The sequence below is a fragment of the Eucalyptus grandis genome, chromosome 7 (genome assembly GCF_016545825.1).
Source record: "Eucalyptus grandis isolate ANBG69807.140 chromosome 7, ASM1654582v1, whole genome shotgun sequence".
Classification (NCBI taxonomy): domain Eukaryota; kingdom Viridiplantae; phylum Streptophyta; class Magnoliopsida; order Myrtales; family Myrtaceae; genus Eucalyptus; species Eucalyptus grandis.
This window is the reverse complement of record NC_052618.1, coordinates 44,840,864-44,862,056: the sequence shown is the minus strand read 5'-3', so window position 1 is coordinate 44,862,056 and position 21,193 is coordinate 44,840,864. Positions and strand designations below refer to the sequence as shown.

At 41.7% G+C, this 21,193-nt stretch overlaps 1 protein-coding gene across 1 annotated transcript; it reads right to left on the bottom strand.

Annotated features, from left to right (window-relative positions):
- Window positions 1-1,707: 1,707 nt before the first annotated feature.
- On the bottom strand, window positions 1,708-6,773 carry LOC120295281 (plant UBX domain-containing protein 2). The gene is given in 7 exon segments (XM_039316281.1): window positions 1,708-2,343; window positions 2,346-2,370; window positions 4,318-4,379; window positions 4,382-4,411; window positions 4,414-4,594; window positions 5,482-6,204; window positions 6,207-6,773. Coding segments are annotated over 7 exon segments (1,410 nt in total). The 5' UTR covers window positions 6,390-6,773; the 3' UTR covers window positions 1,708-2,137.
- Between the last annotated feature and the right edge of the window lie 14,420 nt (window positions 6,774-21,193).

The window sequence follows — 21,193 nt, the reverse complement described above, 5'->3', positions numbered from 1 at the left end:
CTAGGGTAGAATTAGGACCGGAATTAAAGTAGAACGTTTTTTTAGGGCATTATGCTATATGTATATATTATCTTATTGACAAAAACCATGTGCTAAGTACAACTTTAATATATCCGAATTAATAAATCGGTCAATTAAGTGCTGTTAATCCTAATATTCTTGAAAGGGGACTGCCTTTTGGCGTTTCTACTGGGCCGAGGCGATTTAACGCAACCCCACGGCGAGTAGGTACGACCGTTGCTTTGTTCGAGAGTATTATCCTCGTTATCTTCCTAGAATCGTCCATAGAATTTGTCCCCTAGATAAGCCGTCCCGTGGGGTATCGATCTACGTCCATTATAAATCGAACTTTTGAATCTGGGGCCCATCCCCATATTTAAGAAAACGTCTTTCATTTTTTTATTGTACCTACTCAAAATATCAAAGCGGTTAAAATGCACGTAACTTGTCCACCAATTTAATACACGATAACCACCCGAGAATTTTTGTCTCATTGATTCACTAACTCGCGGCCACTTATCCACTAATCCATAGTATGATCCACAAATTTTTAGGCGACGCCGCGTTGTTGGCAACCTCTTGTTTCTTGATGTTATTTTGTAAATTTTGAGTTTTAATTTCACGTGCAAAAAGTTTCCATGATTGATATAGTCCCTCAAATTGATTTTTTGTATTCGCGTGGACCACATGTGCACATGACACGTGCTCAAGATCTAATTATGTATGAAAAATTCAATCTTTTTTTTTTTTCACCAATCCTCGACAACAATCATGCCTAAAGAGCAAAGAGATAAATCATCACACACTAGACGAAATTATCCGAGCCTAAACATTTAGGTTGCTAATGGTAGCTGGTACAAACAACCTTGGATAGGATAAGTTCATCGTTTTTGTTGACTAGACCACACTCTAGACGAGAACATCCAAGATGGTTTGGACATGGCCACCGGTCGAGGTGGTCACATGCGGCAAAGGCAGGGGGAGCCATCGAGCAGTGATCAAGATTATATAACTGCGACGGTGGGCGGTCGTTGCTTTCAGGCCACAACCGAGATCTGTCTCTCTCTCTCACACGCACACACAAATTCTAAATTCGAAGGTGGCAACCACCATGAAGTAGTCTACATCCTCGCGGGGTTGTTGCTGATGATTCATTCCTACCAACGCAATTTCTAATAGATACTTTATTTGGTAGTCTACCAAACATCTAATCGGATAAGGTATATCATTACTTGGCGTCTTGTCAATGTACCAAAATATATTTAGAATACTTGGAAATACTATCTTATCCTATACAATCTAATCAGATAACCTCGATTACCTAACATGGAATTAAATCCGTGCAATCCAAGGCTCGACATGTGCATTCTAATATCAAATATTTAATTATTCGAGCATACTCTTATTGGACATAAGAGCAATGTCATGGATATTAGGACCCTTCTTGTGTAGTCGGTTTATGAAGTGATCTGTACTCAAAGAGGGGTATATTCGACTTTTTTTTTTGGGGTCAAAAGTACGTTTAGTATTCATTTACTTAGGCAAAGTTGGAGAGATTACATCAAAAGCATCAACGCATAATAAATCAAACAGGGCTGTCGGGGGTATATTCGAGTTGACGTGCTCATTTACACATTGGACAGGAATCCATACATCGCTTAATAGACAAATTCAGTAGACGAGTCTAGGATAATCGAACAATCCGAGTAATTGAGAACTAAATTTAAGCCAAATTAGAGTTTTTGGAGTATACAGCAGAGCAATAAGACAGACTCTTTTTTCTTCTTCCAAGTCAGAATATCTTATACATTACAATGGGAATGGGAAGTTTTTAGCGTTTGGCTCTCGGCTCTCGTATATCCACCCAAATGAATCGGCTGCATCTTACACCGAATAATGATTTCTTGGTAAATACACGATGTTGAGTTGAGGTAGGATTTTTGGTCTGTACACGATTATGACGCCATCATCCTCCACCAAGGATCACGTACGAACAACTATGTCTGTAACAAAGCAAAGTGCATACGATAACACATGAACTCGCTACACCTTCGAGAGCAGGCAAATCTGGAGCGGCCACACAGGCAGCTGCCTGCAAGTGGGTCGAGGCGAATTTTCGGGATTCCGGGTGTTGGGACTACTGAAGGGGTTCACTGATTTCGAGGAGTTCGTTCCGGAGTCCGGTGAAGACCACGGAATCAGTTTCAACGGGTCTGAACTTGATGAGAGCCGAAGGGACCAGATCCTCGTCATCGAGAGTTGTCGCTCTTTGGCCGGGCTCAGGGGAATGTGGGATCACTCGCCGTTTGATGAGCACGGGATGCATCAGCTCGAACTCCAGGCAGGGTCCTTGAGAGCTGAGTTTACAAACTGCGATAAAGCAAAGGTATCCTCTTAGAGTCAGCAAAATACACCAGCTCGAATTTCCTGATTACTCATATACAACGTACAAGAAGTGATATAACCTATCATTACCACTGGGCGCAAAGAAACACTGGGTCAACGTGACAATCTAGTCCTTTGTCGATCAGCAGTTAATCACAAGGGATCAAAGCAGGTGAAAGCTACCCATTCGCCTAACTCACTCTAATTTTGGTCACTGTCTAGTGAATTTTAGCCATAAAATGGAGTAGAAATTGCATGCTCGAACTCAATTTGGGTACTCCACCAGATGTCTCCCGTGGCACAAGCCTGTGCACAAGCATGAATGCTGATGCACACAGGAACATGCTTTGCCCATGCAAAGAGGCATGGAAGCAAATGGAAACCACATGATTGAACCAATTTGCAAGACAAGTACCAGAATATAAATGTTACTGCATAAAAGGATTAAAATTGTTGCTATGAGACGATGTTTGCTTTAAGCATCCTCCACTTGCTCATCTTAACATATGGTGTCCAAGTCAAACTTTAAATACCAGGACACAATGTTCTGATCTTTCAGTGAAGCAGAGAGTTAGAAAAGGTGCAGTACCTTCTAACGGTGCTGTGGAAGATGAAAGAAAATTATTCAAGATTTGAGCAAAGATGAGTAACACTATTGGCAGCAGGGCTGAACAACAAAGACAGCGATTGGTTCACTATTGAAAACGAGTCAAGAAAATTAAAAATCTAGCATTGACTGGATTGATAGTGTGCTCAGAAACTCTATAGGACCTAGGACTGGAGCCTTGAATTCATTTATAGATTTCAACGGTCAACCATCCAGCACCCACAGATGACACCTATGGCAGATCAACCAGAGGTCCGCAGCAACATTAGAAACCCAGGTAACATCTGATTTAATCAATTAGGGAAGGGACTAATATCATAGGAGCAGGCCAAAGGAGGACAGCAAGGAAGAAGAAAGTGATGGAGGTTATTCAAGATCAAGAATTTAGAGACTGCATCAAAAGCACCTCACGATGTGCTGTTGCCATTGTGAAACAAACTTTCCTCAAGTAAAAAAGGGATATAATGGCCAGACAATCTCTTAGGCCTTTAAATGAAGTTATAAGGAAATGAACCTACCAATCGGAAACAGCTATCCACCCACAACAACTAAAAACATGTCCCAGATCATAAGTTGGTCAAGGTAGTATTAATACTGGTAGTCCCCAGGATAACAGACAACACTCACATTACAGCAAGGCAAATTCTCCAATTAGTAAATATTTCAAAGGTAATTTCTTTTACAATATGGAATCCAATCATGTCCTCCCATGAACTGTATGTTAAGGAAGTCATCCCAGCCCTGAAAACGCGACCACTATCGATACGGATCATTACTAGAAAACCACGGGTACCCAACTCCAGCATGTGGTTTATCTATGGCAGCAAATTTTAGGTGGTGGTAAGCAGAGTTCTTGATGGGTGCCAAAAGGTATATACTTGTACTGAGACTCACAATTTTTATAAGAACAGGCTAGTTTAAAGTTAGAGGAGCTTAAAGAATAATGAAACATTAGGCAAAATCATACTCTAGGTAGACCAAAGATACAGACTTGAGGAAGAGAATTTCGCATATTATAAGCAGAAAACACAAGTTCAATCAGGTAATCTCAAGGAAAGACCAAAAGCCACTGTCTTTCCCCCCTCCCCCTTTTATCAATTGCTCTTGAGAGCTGCCATTTCATGCTCACCCCCTTCACAACACAATTGTATACATGAACTACAGGAAGAAAATCTTGCATTCATTGGATCTACCAAGACATCCATCGTCTAGGAGGTGACATCAATCTTTGCCTCGACAGTAGCCTAGTCAAGTCAATCATGCACAAATGAAAGGATGGTGCACAACAATTATAAACTCAAGCAAGAGTGACTTCAAGGACAAACCTCATATAAAGAACCTGTTAGCTCCCAAGGAGCAAAGACACCTTGAAGAACCACACCATCTGAAACTGAACACGGATGATGGTTCTGGTGTACTCTTCCTTCCGGCCTTCAGCTGCTTTTCCCTGTATGACTTGGGGATCAAAAGCTGAGACTCCGCCATCTTCTTCTTCCTCATCTCTGCTTCTCGTCTCACCTCATCCATTGAAAGATTATAGAAAGAAGCCGGTAGCTCAATTTTCGCCGCTATATTTTCCGGCACGGAAAAGAACACCTGAATCTAGATCGCATAGAAGAAAGCAAAGTCAGAGTAATAACCAAGGAAGGGCACTACAAAAGCTGAAATAATGGCCCTAATATTTAATACACCCAATTACGGCACCCGTATTACTGTCTATTGACAAATTGTACAATCACATAGGGACATAACACTGACACAAGACCATGTGAAGTCTACATTCACTCTGATGTAAGATATGAAATGATGTAGCGCAGGCCGGCAAGCACTTATTAGGTAATTTAATAGCATTCTGCTAACAGAAGTCGTGCAAAATAATATCAGAAAAAGATAAACTGAAACAACTAAACGTAGTGGATTGTACGTAGTGATTCTGCATCCTAAACTGGTACGAGCGCCGATATCAGACATTAAAAGCCAAGGATCGGCACATACTTATCAAGTACTCTCAAATCATCAGAAGCATTATTCAAATTTAAGCTTCACTTCCTTATCTCATAGTAACTTTTAGAGTCAAATATTACCATCACAATCCAATATGCACCACGGAGATATCAAAGCACACAGATATTGAGCTTAATGTACTGACATCACTAAGCAATAAGCAAATTTTCCCAATATTTTCCAGTTCTAGTCGGATACTCAGATGAAGCTAATTTCACGCTGCAAAACCTATCGTAACATAAATAAGAAAAGTAAGCAACGTAGGTATATCCATTCCCAAACCTAGATGTGCAGCCAATAACTCTTTCCCTCACTTTCCAGTTTCAATATGAAATATGCTTAACAAACCGGCATGGAAACTATGACAGATGCAGCAACATTAGTAAATATAATGCCATAGAGAGTTTGAACAACAGATAAAGTCATCGCTGGAAAAGCTTCTCAGCAAGAGCTAACAAGGTCAATCAAACAAACATTCAACAAACCTGCCTATCAATCTTCTCCTTTTCCATTGGTTTGTCGACTATGGAAGGGACCACTGCAGGGGCATCATCAATCTTTTTACTTTCTTCAAACTTCTTCGGTTCCAGTAAAACCACAGCCCTATTAACTAACCGTATTTGCTCCTCGCCAGGTTGATCCATCATGGCCCACATCTCCCCATCCTCTTCTTTTAACTGGAACCCGACAAACTCCAACAACTCAACCCCTCCTGCAACATCTCCAATTGCTTCCTTAATCTTAGGATTGCTCAATCTTACCCTCCTAAACTTTGCATTTTCCGGTTCCCTAGCTATATTCCTAAACAACTTAAGCACGACATCGACCGAACTCTCCGGCGGCTTCGCTGACACAAAAGTGCCAACGCAGGCCTCCAGTTCACTCCTCCCCTCCGCTTCATCACTTGGCAAACCCTGCGCACCGACTTCATTATCATACTCGACCCGACTTTCAGCAACACAGCTATCCACATGTTCAGAAACTTCCTCTTCAGACTGGAAAGATCTATTGCAAATGGGGCACTCCACAATGTTCAATGAATACCCATTCTGAGATCTCTTCCCAGTAGTGATAAGAGAACCGAACGGATCGAACCCGTTTACCGGCTTCCGATCCGGCTCCGCATTACGCGCGGAGACGAGCTTGCCCCGATCGGGAACAGCGGCTTTAGGGGGCTGAGAAGGTCTAGGATTACTGACTTGAGGTGGGGTGGATTCGGCTGACTCTGGACGGATTGAGGAGGAGGGCGTGCAGGGATCGGATTGGTGGGACCAGACGAAGACGAGCCCAAGACTCTGCCTTGGCCCTTGAATTTGCCGGTGGAGGAGGCGCCGGAGAAAGGGTTGTTGACTTTCTTCATGAACCCCTTGACTTTATCTTTCACGTCGTCCATGGCTGCGCAAATGGAGACGGTCGTGGCGAGAAAAGATCACGCCACAAGAGATTTCAAGAACAGAGGAACTGAATTTCAGAGGAGAGACACGGAGAGAGAGGATTATAAAGAATTAAAAAAACTTGGGAGCGGATTGTCTTGCTAGCTAAGGAAAAGGGTACGAATGGGCAGAGGAGGAAGATCCGTTCACGTCAGAAAAATCGCGACTTTGTATGGATGAAGTCCAGGACTTGCGGGCGAGACCGGGCGAGAGACGCCTGTGCAATTACAGAGCATTCGTACAGGGAGAAGGGGGGAGGACCCGGCTTTGGGGACTCAGGAGGGAATCGGGAGCATCTGCAGAGAGGACTTGTCGAGGGAGACCCAGCAAAAAAAAAAAACAAGAAAAGAGCGAGAGAAAGAATTTTTTGCAAGAAAGAGAAAAAAGAAAAGCGTTCTTTTTCAGAAGAGAATATGCTTTCCCCGAAAAATGCGTGAATAATGAACTGGCCGAAATAGAAAAGACAGCACCATTCGAAATCCGGGCGGACAGTACTATTCGAAATCCGGGCCGTGTGCGTGAATCTAATGTTATAGTTGTCTGTTACTGTTTCGCAGAGCTAATCCATGTGTAAAAGTACCTGTGTTTTCTCCTTCCGCCAGCCGGTCCAATTAGGTTGTGCCATGTCGGAGGCTGATGATAGCGGGGACGATCATGGGCTTGACGATGCGGTTGGGCTTGTCCGGATCTGAAGTGCAAATTAACGAATCTTTTTAAATTGATACCCTGTTTACCTTCTCTCGATAAGAAAGAAGTGAGGGATTCGAATTTTGACATTTTCAATGAGATTTAGACTTGAACGATTTAACGTTAAATGTAAATTTCGATTCCAACGCCTTGTAAGGAAATAAAGTAAAAGTTTAAAAGTGAAAATTATAATAAAAATAAAGGAAGATATATAAAAAACAAAAGCATATATGTTGTTGGATCCATCCAAAGCCGTCCAAAACTAATTAACAGCAAGGTAATGCTTGTCTTTGCTCCTCTGATCTTTCTTTATAGACCACCGTTGGGGTGGTCAAATGACTCAAATGTCCTCTCCAACCACTACGGTGGCGGTTGCTGATCACCTCAACATGAGAGAGAGAGAGAGAGAAGGAGGTAGGGATTGAGGAGTCTCACCACTCGAAACTTGGAAATTGATCTCATACGCCATTGATGTGGCTGATGAAACCGACTATTGGTGGCTACATAGCCCACAGCGAGGTCCTCCGCGGTCTTTTCGATACTTACTACTGATGCTGGCGACAGGCCAGAGAGTTTTAAAGCGTAAAATAGCCGTGGAACATTCATTTTATTAGTTTGTCCATTGAAGTCCGGAGTGCACTTGTAAGATGGGTCAGCCGAGTTGCTGAACAAGGGAGGGAAGAGAAACCTAACAAAAGACAGCCCAATTGGGCAACTGATAATCTGACAAGTTCTGATAATATTTTTGTTAAATATGACTCAAGTTTGAGCGTTTGCTAGAATAGATATGAATTTCTTCTTCGGAAATTATGCGGAATCCGAAACTCGCGAAGCCCCTGCACGGGATTTCCTCTTCATGCGAAGATTGGTTTATTGGTGGGGCTCAAGGTAAGTTTTGACCTTGGGCACACACATGCGCACACACGTTCGCCGAGAGAGGAATCTGCCGTGTGAAGCTAAATACGTGGATGGTGGGCCCAGGTCAATTGTTTGACCTTTTCTGGGCACACATATATATACACAATATATTTTCTTCTCTGTGAGTGGGCGTGGGACGGCTTGCATGAACTCTCTGTGAAATAAACCCTATGAAGCCACAGACGTCCGACGATCCAAGAAGCCGCACATTCACCGATCGCTCGAAGTCGCACGAAGCTCAAAGAGATACGGGATTTCGTGTGTACGCAAATCAGGCGTACGTAGAGCGTTGTATTTTGAGCTTGAACGCGTGGTAATTTTGTGCCGTGAATTGGGTTTGGGATTAAATCGGGGTTTGGGAAATACCGAGAGAGTGTTTGAGTGACTTGAGTGTGTAATCTCATTGTATCGCTTGATCTATAGTGAAATTCGCTGCTGCTCTTCCCGTGGACGTAGATCTTTATGACTGAACCACGTAAATCCGGTGTCCGATTTATTTTTTCTTCTGTCTATATTTTGTTCGATCGCTCGCCTCATTGCAACAAGTGGTATCAGAGCTAGGTTTGGCTGAGTTGAAGTGAATCGATGGCGACAGAAGAAGTAAAAGTGAGAATCGACAGATTTGATGGGAATGATTTTAGTTTCTGGAAGATGCAGATTGAAGATTATATTTACCAGATGAATATGCACTTGCCTTTATTTGGAGAGAAACCAGAGATGATGAAACAAGCTGATTGGGATTTGCTGGATAGACGAGCTATGGGTGTTATTCGACTGACGTTGGCTCGTAACGTCGCGTTTAACATCCTGAAGGAGAAGACCACTGCTGATTTGATGCATGAGATTTGCTGGATAGACGAGCTATGGGTGTTATTCGACTGGCGTTGGCTCGTAACGTCGCGTTTAACATCCTGAAGGAGAAGACCATTGCTGATTTGATGCAAGCCCACATCGGATATGTATGAGAAGCCCTCGCAATCAATAAGGTCGTTTGATGCGACGTCCGTTTAACTTGAAGATGAAAGAAGGTGCGTCGTTGCAGATCATATCAATGAATTCAATGTGATTGTTAGTCAATTGAGTTCGGTTGAGATTGATTTTGAAGATGAGGTACGTGCTTTGATTCTATTATCCTCATTGCCGATAGTTGGAATATCACCGTTACGCTGTTAGTAATTCCTCCGGGTCAACAAATTTGACGTTTGATGGGGTTCGAGATTTGATTACGAGCGAGGACATTCGTAGAAGAGAATCAGGCGAATCTGTATCTCCTTGCTCTAGTAGGTGAAAATAGAGGAAGATGCAACACGTGTGGGTAATGGTAGTACTAATATGAATAGACGTAGTCAATCTAGGACTGCTAATGTTGTCTGTTGGAGTTGTGACAAGAGAGGGCATCTTAGAAGAGATTGCCTTAAGCTGAAGAATGAGAAGGGTAAGGGAATTATGGTTGATTCTGCGAGATAATGTTGCGGCTTGGCAGAAAGGATAATGCCGATTATGTCTTGTCTGTCACTAATGATTCATCGCTTGATGGATGGATTATGGATTCTAGTTGTTCTTTTCATGTCACACCAAATAGAAACTAGTTTATCACTTATCAGTGCACGGGTAGTGGTAAAGTCCAGTTAGGGAACAATGTTGAGTGCGATGTTGTGGGTGTTGGTGATGTTAAAATCATAATGCATGATGGTATCGTGAGGACATTGACTGGAGTGAGGCATGTTCCAGAATTGAAAAAGAACTTAATTTCCTTGGGTGTCCTAGATTCAGCTGGTTGCAGGTATTCTTCAAAATGTGGAGTTCTGAAGATTGTTCGAGGTGCCCTGGTGATAATGAAAGGAATTAAGCACGATGGCCTGTATAAACTTCAAGGTGAGACAGTGACAAATTTCGCTGTGGAGACGTCGGATGCATCTGTTCGAGAGTCTATTGACTACTCGAGGAAAACTTGGGTGTTTGTGCCAAGGCACAAGTTTAATGCTAGTGTCAGGATCTCGCAGTCAAGAGCTTTGATCGAGACGGAGACTGGTAAGTCGATCAAGCATGTGCAGACTGACAATAGCATGGAGTTTTGCTCGAAGCTGGCAAATAAATTCTGCATGAAAGAGAGCATAGTGAAATATCGCACTAGTGCCAATAAATCACAACACTTTGCAGAATTGATGAGCAGAACATTACTAGAGACGACCCGAAAAATTATTTCTAGTGTTGGTATAGCTAAGACAATCCTAGTTGATGTGCTAAGTACGGTAAGCTACCTGGTGAAAAGATCCCCATCAACTGCTATTGAATGACGGACTCTTGAAGAAGTGTTGTCAGGTAACATTGCTGATTATTCTATTCTTAGAATGTTTGGTTGCTCGTGTTATTTTCGAGTAAGTGATGGTAAGCTTGATTGGAGGGCAATGTGCATATTCCATGGCTATGCACAAGGTGAGTGGGGTGATCTGTTGTGGTGCCCAGATATAAATTCACCTGTTAACAGCAGAGAAGTTACCCTTGATAAGTCTTCAGTACTTCTGGTTAGGAGTGATTATAGCAGTGTTAATACGGATCTGAACGGTGTTCAGCTTGAGGTGGAGTTGCAACCAGAAACTTCTGAGGTAGCGAGTACATGTACTAGCAAAGTAATTGACACAGATGGTATTTGTAGCGATGTGGAGCTTATAGAGCCAACGGTTGCTGTAACTGCTGAAATTAACAAGGTACGTGTTTGATCTCCTGATAGATCTAACAATGGTTTTGCTTTATCTGCGATTAAGGAGGTTGTGTCAGAAAATCCTTGCGGAGCAGTTAAAAGTGCATGTGGAGTTAGTATTCTGATGAGGTCCTCAGTTATGGTGAAGTTCAAGCGAAGCTTGAACTTGAATAATATCTATGGCTTAAACTTGAATAATATCTGTGGCGGTTGAACCATCGGGGGCTATGGGAAAGTAGCAGCAAAATTTGAAATTTTTATGAAGCGATTGCGACTTAGCTCAAACGTCGAGCCAATGTGGAGATTGTTAAATATGACTCGAGTTTGAGCGTTTGCTTAAAATAGATATGAATTTCCTCTTCGGAAATTATGCGGAACCGAAACTCGCGAAGCTCCCGCACGGGATTTCCTCTTCATGCAAAGATTGGTTTATTGGTGGGGCCCAAGGTCAAAGTTTTGACCTTGGGCACACACACGCGCACACACACGTCCGCCGAGAGAGGAATCTGCCGTGTGAAGCTAAATACGTGGATGGTGGGCCCAGGTCAATTGTTTGATTTTTTGGGCACACATATATATACAATATATTTTCTTCTCTGCGAGTGGGCGTGGGACAGCTTGCATGAAGTCTCTGTGAAATAAACCCTACGAAGCCACAGACGTTCGACGATCCAAGAAGCCGCACATTCACTGATCGGTCGAAGTCGCACGAAGCTCAAAGAGATACGGGATTTCGTGTGTACGCAAATCAGGCGTACGTAGAGCGTTGTATTTTGAGCTTGAACACGTGGTAATTTTGTGCCGTGAATTGGGTTTAGGAAACATCGAAAGAGTGTTTGAGCGACTTGAGTGTGTAATCTCCTTGTATTGCTTGTTCTATAGTGAAATTCGCTGCTGCTCTCCCCGTGGACGTAGGTCTTTACGACTGAACCACGTAAATTCGGTGTTCGATTTATTTTTTCTTCCGTCTATATTTTGTTCGATCGCTCGCCTCATTGCAACAATTTTCATGCATGAGCTTTGGTGTAACATACAAAGAAGTTGCCCGCTTGTGGTCGGTGACCAGAAGGCTAAGGGTTTTTGAATCATGAAAATAGCCTCTTTGCAAAAACCAAGAAAAGAAGGGCGCAGGGGAAGTCAGCATATGTAGATGGCTCTCTCTCAACCCTCCCACAGCCAGGAATCTCAGTGCACTGCGGCGAATCGCCGGCCTCTTCCTAGCTCTGTTAAGATAAATTCTCTTTGCAAACTCCACGGTCTCCGTGTAGGGATACTGAAATTGATAAGAATGATGCAATTGCTGGTATGCAATGTGTAATGTCCACAAGGCAATGCTGCTCTCATCCTTCATAGAACAGTAAACGAGCATCGGTGAGCTTTCAGTTCCAGGTACAAACTGGCACTGATCGGGATGGCAACAATACTGATAGCTGATAGCCAAAATCAACTCAGTGAATATATACCTTGCTTTTGAGTTCAATCCATGAAGAGAAACAAAGTTTGCTACTTCATCACTAATTCAACAGTGAAAACCAAAACGACATCCTCCAATCCGAGCAAGATATAAAAAGAAGCGGATGCAGTGTATTTATAGCTGTCCACTACAGGTCCCACATGCAGATTGCTCCATCCAGAAGAAGATTATCCAGGACCCCAGGAAGTATCGAATTATGGTAAGCTATGTTCCACAATCGGTTTCGAAATAGTCGAAGTCACATACCGACATCTTCCCTGAATTGAAATTTGTGCACTATGATTATTGATTAAGTGTTTGAACATAATTCGGAGCTAAATCACCAGTTTGAACATCAAATTCACCAATGTGATGGATCTCATTATGAACACAAATATGGGACTGTCTTAGATACATTTGTTAAGATGGTCATATCTCACCATGAGTACAGAAACTAAAGAGCTTGTCCAAACGGTCTCATCATCTCGAATACTTCTGTCGCCAATCCACCTCAACTACATTTCTCAAAATCTTCAGTGCACCCCTGATTACCATCGGCCACACTTTTCTGTTACTCCATCAAACTTGCTAAAGACTTTTTGATAATAGACACTGTTGCTTAAAAGACAAGCCAGCCAGCAAAACAGACGAAATCCCTTCTTACAAAATCTAGCCCCACGTCTCAAAAATCTCCAAAGTTCGCAATTTCTCAAGCCAAAGCTTAATATGTAATTATGTAGTGTTTCGCTATAATTTCTCTTGAGACGAAATACCTTTCATCGAAAATCATTGATCAATTATTTGTAGAGGAACCACATTCTGCGCCAACACAGCCAAGAAATATGCAGGCAAACATGGAAATCGACAGCTTTACTTCGAACCAAATTGTACAAACACAAAACATGCCGGAATATAATTGATGACAAGACTTAAGAAGTATAGCTATTACAAACGAACCACATGTAAACAAACTCTACTAGAATTTAATTGACGACAAAGTCTAAAAATGCCACAACAAAGATACACTTCGGGATTTAATTGATGATGCGAAGCTAGAAACCACAGTTAAGAAACACACCGAAAATTTAATCAACAACTCAAATCTAGAAAATAAAAATATGGTGCAAGATAGTAAAGATAACTGAAAGATGGTAAATTTGTTTGATTTGTGTCGGTGGCTACTCAATAAAGGATTGTGGTATTTATATTGGCAACGTGGTAACTATTCTCGGACAGTTTCCAACGGTTACATCCATCCCAAGCGGTTTCTTGCAGTTGCATCAATATTCCTTCACTTCCAAAAGTCTTGTGCTCATGCTCTCGTGATCTCCTAATCTTGTTCTCGAGCAGTTTTTCTTTAAAAACGCATGCTAGCTTGCTCCGCCATCTCAATTGCTTCGTCCCCCTGCTAACCTTGGATTTGTAGGTGCATCTCGATGCTCTCCTATGCATTCAAAGACCTCGATGGTTTGCTGGTTCTTATTCAACGCTACCTCTATCAATAATTGTTAACCATCCGTCATTGTATACCAACGATGATTGGTAGTAGTCACTGTTGGGAATAACTGATCCCAAAAAACGGATTCGACACTAAATCGAACCCCTAGATTAATGCGGAAGACGAAGCCCGGGAATATCACGTATCACCGATCGTAAAGCACACCACGGATTCGAGCGTACCTTATTAGCCACAGATTAGACACCAATGCCGATAAGAAGAAGAGAATTTGTCCCTTGTTCGATCCGATGATGCCTTGAAGGGAAGACATTGTCGCCGTATGCTTACTGTTCTTCTTTTGAGAGAGAGAGAGCGCGGGAGAGGAGAAGACGTATCTTATGTTCCAACCGGTGTCTTCTCTCTCTCTCTCCTCCCTTTTATACCTTCCCCCATTCACGGGCCCTATTCCCGTGGACCGGGCCTTTTGGGCCGAGCATGGGCGGACGGGCCTTAAGCCCATCACCAATTAAAACCATCATCTCCCACTCGCACATGGTGGGCTGAACAGGATTCTCTTTACCTCTCTTCAACATTCATACCGGTGAATAATCCGTGCGACCAGCATACTTTGAGAGCTCGTTACCATACATCGGTAGGAATATATAGCAGCTCATAATGGGCATCATACTCCGAGTAGATTTAGTATGCGTACCTAGATCGATTGATCACATTTATATCTCTCTTGATCTCTTTTAAACAATGATATATATATTGTATTCACAATTATGATTATCACAAAGACAGTTATAATTGGTTAACCGGTGAATACAAAACTACAATGTGATTCTCCAAAATCGGTCTTCCTCTTTCCTTCAAACTCTCAATTTCAGTTTAGCTTGCTTTTCTAGAAATGTCCCATTAGATCGAATCAACTCATGACCATTGGCAACATCCTAAGATAGCAAATACTAAATAGAAATCTTGAGAATAAGTAAGAGTCATGAGGGGACTAAAAAATTGAGGAACTCTTTTCCTCAAGAGTCTCACACGTCATAAAAGTTGAGATCAAACTTTTGCCACTCTTATTGGTCGTTTCATGCATACGTAGTATGAAATATGTATTACGGTATTAACTCCTTTCCCATGGAGCGTATGTCTATACCTTCAATACCGTACAGATGATAGTTCAGACATACCCAATGTCTAACTTGAGTTTACGTATCTACTCATTCATAAAATTCATCAGAACTCACATCTGGCATCATAGACAGATAAAGTAAAATATGTGGGTTATTTTACTTTCAGACATAGTAAGTATTATGTCCTCATCTTAACACTCAGTTGAAGCGACATACGTATTTTAAGCTTGAGCTCTCAATTATCACCTAGATAATAAGCTTAAAAATAGTCTCATCTCTATTTATCACACAGTAAATAGAGGCGATTACCCGTGTGAGTGGGCTAATCTTATATCTGTCCGACATACTTTCTTAACTTAAAGTAATGCACTGAGCATTAAGATGCATAAAGATCAAATAAAGATTCATAGGCATTAATGATGAAAACACAAATTCATCAGATGGAACACTTAGGGAAATTACAATATTCAGTACATCAGCCTCTACGCAATCCTAGAGATTTCATATAGCCACAAAACACATCTCTAGGTATTGGCTTTGTCATAGGATCTACTACCATTCTATGCGTAGTATGTACTCTAAGTTCACATCTTTTTGTGCAATCATATCCTTGACAAAAGTTATACTTGGTATCTATAGGTTTGGTCTTGCCATGATATTTTGGATCTTTGGTGTACACTTTTGCTGCTTGGCTATCACAATTAACTAACAATGAATCTACAGCACTTCCAATAACACCTAAATGATCCAAAAAATCTCCTTCTTATACTGCTGTTGATAATGCCACGAACTCAACTTCCATCGTGGACAAGGCTATACATGTATGTTTCTTATTGCTCCAACATATGGTGCCATTATTCGGTAAGAAAACAAACCCAGAGGTAGATTTCATTTCATTTAAATCTCCTCCCCAAACAGCATCAAAATAGCCTTAGAGTCGCAGATCATTTCCTTAATAACTCAACGTATAATCAGCAGTCCCCTTTAGATACCTTAGTATTATTTTAACGGCTTTCCAACGTGCTTGACCTGGATTGGATTGGTATCTGCTCACCATTCCAACTGCATAACATATGTCAGGTCTTGTACACATCATAGCGTACATCAAGCTCCTAACAGCACTAGCATAAGGAACATATTTCGTTTGTTCCTTCTCTTGTGGAGTCCTTGGACACATTCTATGGCTCAATCCATCACCTTTTGCAATAGGAGTGTCTATGGGTTTACAATCCCATATCCTTCAATTCAAAATTGGAAGACAACCAACTTTTGATAGTATTGACAAGCTACATATTGCTTCCGGCAATTAGTATATCATCAACATATAATGATATGATCACAAATTGATCTTTGGATCTTTTGATATATACACAATGATCCTCACCAATCATCGTTAAATCATATGTCATTATGGCATTATGAAAACGTATATACCATTGTCTTGATGACTGCTTAAGACCATATATCGACCTCAAAAGTCGACATACTTTTTCTTCTTGGCCTTTCACTATGAAACCAGCAGGTTGTTCCATATATGTTCATTCCTCTAATTCTCCATTGAGGAAAACAGTCTTTACATCCATTTGATGTAACTCAAGATCCATACTAAACACTATTGCCAGAATTATGCGAATAAAGGTAAATCTCACTATGGGAGAAAATGTATCTTCATAATCAATTCCTTCCTATTGATTATACCCCTTCGCCACAAGGCGGGCCTTATGCCTTTCTATCGAGCCATCAGCCTTTCGCTTTATTTTGAGAACCCACTTGTTCCCAATAGCTCTGCGTCCTTTTTGGAAGATCAACCAGTTCCCAGACTTGGTTTGATTTCATTGACTTCATTTTCTCTTCCATTGCATTAATCCATTTTTCCTTACTAGGGCATTTCAGAGCCTCATTAATATTTCTTGGCTCATCCTCATCTTGTGGAGCAATCATAAAAGTTTCCCCTTCAATGTCAAAACTTCAACCGGGAATACTCTAGCGACTTGTTCGCCGTATGGGAGATTGTACACTTAGCACATTATTCCCCATTATGCTCCCACTCGGATTAGATAATGATGATATCATTTCATCATGTGGTTGTAATTGAGAATGAGTTGAATTCAATTCATCACTTCTCATATTACTCCCACTTGGATGAACTCCATTAATATCATTATCTTGATCCAAGGTTTCAAATAGGGGTAATCTTCCCATATTTCGCCCTTCTTAGGAAATTCATCCACTAAGAATGTAACATCCCGTGATTCAAATTCAATTATACTCCCACTTTCCTGCTCACCTACGAACACATACCCTTTCGAGTGTTCGGAGTATCTCATTAAAATACTCTTATTTCCTTTAGGACCCAATTTCCCAAACTTGTAAGAGGACTCATGAGTATAAACAGTACAACCCCATGGCTTAAGAAAACTTAAGTCCGGTTTTCTACCTGTCCATAACTCATATGGAGTGGAATTAACTGATTTGGAAGGCACCCAGTTAAGTATATAGGCAGCAGTTAATAACGCATCACTCCAAAAAGTGATATGTAAGTTAGCATGCGCCATCATGGACCTAACCATTTCCAGTAGGGTTCTGTTTCTTGTCTCCGTAACACCATTTTGTTGAGGAGTATATGGAATAGACAACTGTCTTTCTATTCCCTTTTCATCACATAATTTTCTGAACTCATCAGATAAATATTCTCGACCTTGATCAAATCTCAATACTTTTATTTTCTTATCTAATTGATTTTCTTCCAAGTTCATAAACCTTTTGAAACAACATAATGCTTCAGATTTATGAGAAATCAAATAGACATGTCCGAATCGAGTATAATCATCAATAAATATGATGAAATAAACAGCCCCATGCCTTCCTCTCACATTCATTGAACCACAAACGTCATAATGGATTAAATGCAGAGGAACGTCAGCTCTTTTACCTTTTCCAAATGGTTTCTTTGTCGTTTTCCCTTCTAGACAATGCTTACATATGGACAAATCGACTTTTTCAATATTGCCCAAGAAGCCCTCTTTGGCTAGTCTATTCATATGTTGTTGGCCAATATGACCAAGTCTAGCATGCCACACATTCACATCATTATCACATGAAGTAAAAGACGCGAAACAAGGGAATAACATATTGACATCACTACTGTCAATAAAACCATCCAGAAAGTGACCACAGCCATAGTAGTTTGTATCTAAACACAAATCTACACCTTTATTATGGAAGTTCATAAAAAAAAGTTTAACCAACACCAAAATAGACGTTAAATTTCGACGAATCTCTAGAGCATATGGAACGTCATGTAGGAACAAGATGCGTTCACCATGCATGTTCAATTGGTAGGTGCCAATCCATTTAACTTCATTTCTGGAGTTATATTCCACATAGATCCACTTAGTTACAGTCGGTATCGACGGAATTCCACGAAGGATTCTCTATCCTTCGCTACATGGTCTGTCTTTCCTGAATCTACAGTCCACAAAGGATTAGATTCAGCCAATAATTCAGAATTTAACACATAATCAAAGTTCTCAAATGTACAAGAGGTGTTTACCTTTTTCGGCTCACAACAGTTGCGAGCATAGTGACATTTTCTTGTCACAATTGTAACACCTCACACTTGACTTTTTCTTCACTTGAGGACGTTTTCCTCTTTTGTGTTGGTTAACTCTTGATTTCTTACAATAAGGATTTGATCATTTGCATTCCCACATATTGAACGAATCAATACGCTTGTGCTTAGAGCTCAAAGCCCTTTCTGAGCTAGGACCAGCATAGCCAATGTCTATTTTTGGCTCAAATGCCGATAGGCAGTCCTCTACTAGCTCAAGGTGGCGCACAGCATCCTCAAGATCTTCCATAACTTGGTCAAGAGCTTCTAGTGCTTCTTGCTTTTCCAGCACATATTGAATCTTGATATTCAATATTCCACAATTGTTGCCGTTCATATCAGCAATTACATTCTTAGTTGCTGAAACCATCGATCTGAACACATCAGACTTATATGCACGAATAATTAATGCCTATAATTTATGCATCCCTTTTACCTGAGACCCATCATATTAATGAACAATTTCAAGTAAGGTTTTAGAATCAAAAGGTCACTACGTTTCCAATCATCCTCCAAAAATCCTAACTTAAAACTATCATTAATATGATTGTCATATGCAAAATCAATTTTTATGAAGCTACAAAAACTTCTAAACTACCCACAGCTAATTACCCATAGCAACCAACAATAATAGAAAGCAACAGATAATTGATATCCAATAAAACAATAATGCTTTCAACATAATACAACAATCCATTACACTAAGTAATATACACAGAAGAAAAATATCAACATAGAAAAAGATATTCACACTCAATAACATCTCAAACTAATCTAAGAAATAAATAGGGAATGTCCCTTCTAATCTATCAGTCAAAACATCTGAGAAAACTGAAGGCACATTTGCCAACCATGGAAAAACTTTTGGAGAGCTTTCATGTCGCCACCAAAGCGCATTTACTCTACGCCATGTGGCGCTCAATCTAAGGGTTGAAGTTTTGGCCAACTCAATCCTATAGTACTCTTTTACAAAAGCTTTCACTAGACTCCTATAATCCGGGACCACGTTGACCTCCCATAGCCGATCTAACACAGCTTGCCATTCAGGTGGAAGAGTGTTCATCAGAGCAGGCAGCTTCTCAAAATCCGGCATAAAATAACCATTCCAGATGATTTCCTGTATCATCTGATTGACCTTGACCATATGTGATACTAAATCATCATCAAGCTACCGATAATCACTAACTCTTTCATCAGCCTTTTCGGTCTAGCTCTTCCTTCATCCGTTCTCGGGATTGGTGTATCCGTGCATAACGCATCATAGTTCCTGCAACAAATGCAGAACTAAAATGGATCACTTATAATCCATAATAAACAAAATGGAAAATACATAATTTTCCATGATTCATGCAACAAATGCAGAATAAAAAATGGATTACCTATAACCCACACAAATATAATTGAAAAAGAAATAAATTTTTTTTTTTTTTTTTTTCGAGTCAACGGTCAACGGTCGGTCAACGGGTTAACGGTCAAGTCGACGGACCGGTCGGGCCGGTTCGCGCGAACCACCCGCATGTGCCGCGCGCGTGTGCGGGCTGACGTCACGCAGACGTCATTTGGCACGTGCCGCGCGCGTGCCGGGCGTCCGCGGTTCGGGTCGGGTCGGGTCGCCGGCCGGTGACCGCCCGGCCATCCGGCGTCATTGCTGACATCATCGATGACGTCAGCACGCGTCGGTCCGCCGACCGGTGCGTCCGGTTCGCCGGCCGCCGGCACCCACGTGCCGGTTCGCCACTGGCGCGTGTGGCGCACGCGCTGGGCGAGCCAGCGCTTTCGGGCGCGTCGCGCCCACGCGCAGCGCCTTCTGGCCGCGCGTGTGGGCGCGTGCGGCGTCGCCCGGCTGCGCACGACATGTCGCCGGACTCGCCTCGACGACCTCTTTCACCCAATGTCTTCAAAATTCGATTTTTACTTACGAAAACTCAGAAAAATGGCCGAACAACGCTTGGGTGTCGGGATTTCTCGCCCCGATCCGTGCCGGCCGATTTTCTTCGCGAAAATTCAATCAAAAACATCAAACAGGTCGGGAAAAACGTGAACTAGGGCTCTGATAACAATGTTGGGAATAACTGATCCCCGAAAAACGGATTCGACACTAAATCGAACCCCTAGATCAATGCGGAAGACGAAGCCCGGGAATAACACGTATCACCGATCGTAAAACACACCACGGATTCGAGCGTACCTTGTTAGCCACAGATTAGACACCAATGCCGATAAGAGGAAGAGAATTTGTCCCTTGTTCGATCCGATGACGCCTTGAAGGGAAGACATTGTCGCCGTATGCTTACTGTTCTTCTTTTGAGAGAGAGAGCGTGCGGGAGAGGAGAAGACGTACGTTATGTTCCAACCGGTGTCTTCTCTCTCTCTCTCCTCCCTTTTATACCTTCCCCCATCCACGGGCCCTATTCCCGTGGGTCGGGCCTTTTGGGCCCAGCATGGGCAGACGGGCCTTAAGCCCATCACCAATTAAAACCATCAGTCACCAAAGTGCGCTGTTGATGTGCGCTAATGTCGATGGCTGATATCGATATTGGTCCTGGTGATCATCCATGATGCGTCAAGCATTAGTCCCATGTTTATCCATATTGACAACTTGGTCATCTTAAACATATAGCCAATATAATTATTTAGCATGTGCAAACAACTGCGGAAGTAAATCTCATCGATTTCAATTGAATTCAACTCCCCATTCAAGCTGAAAGTTAAAAATGCCAGTAGGCCAATCGTTCAACCCAAAATGGAGAAAATCCAGCTAAACCTTAATAAAAAAAATATGATGTGCCCTAGCCTAGAGAGTATACAACGGAAACCT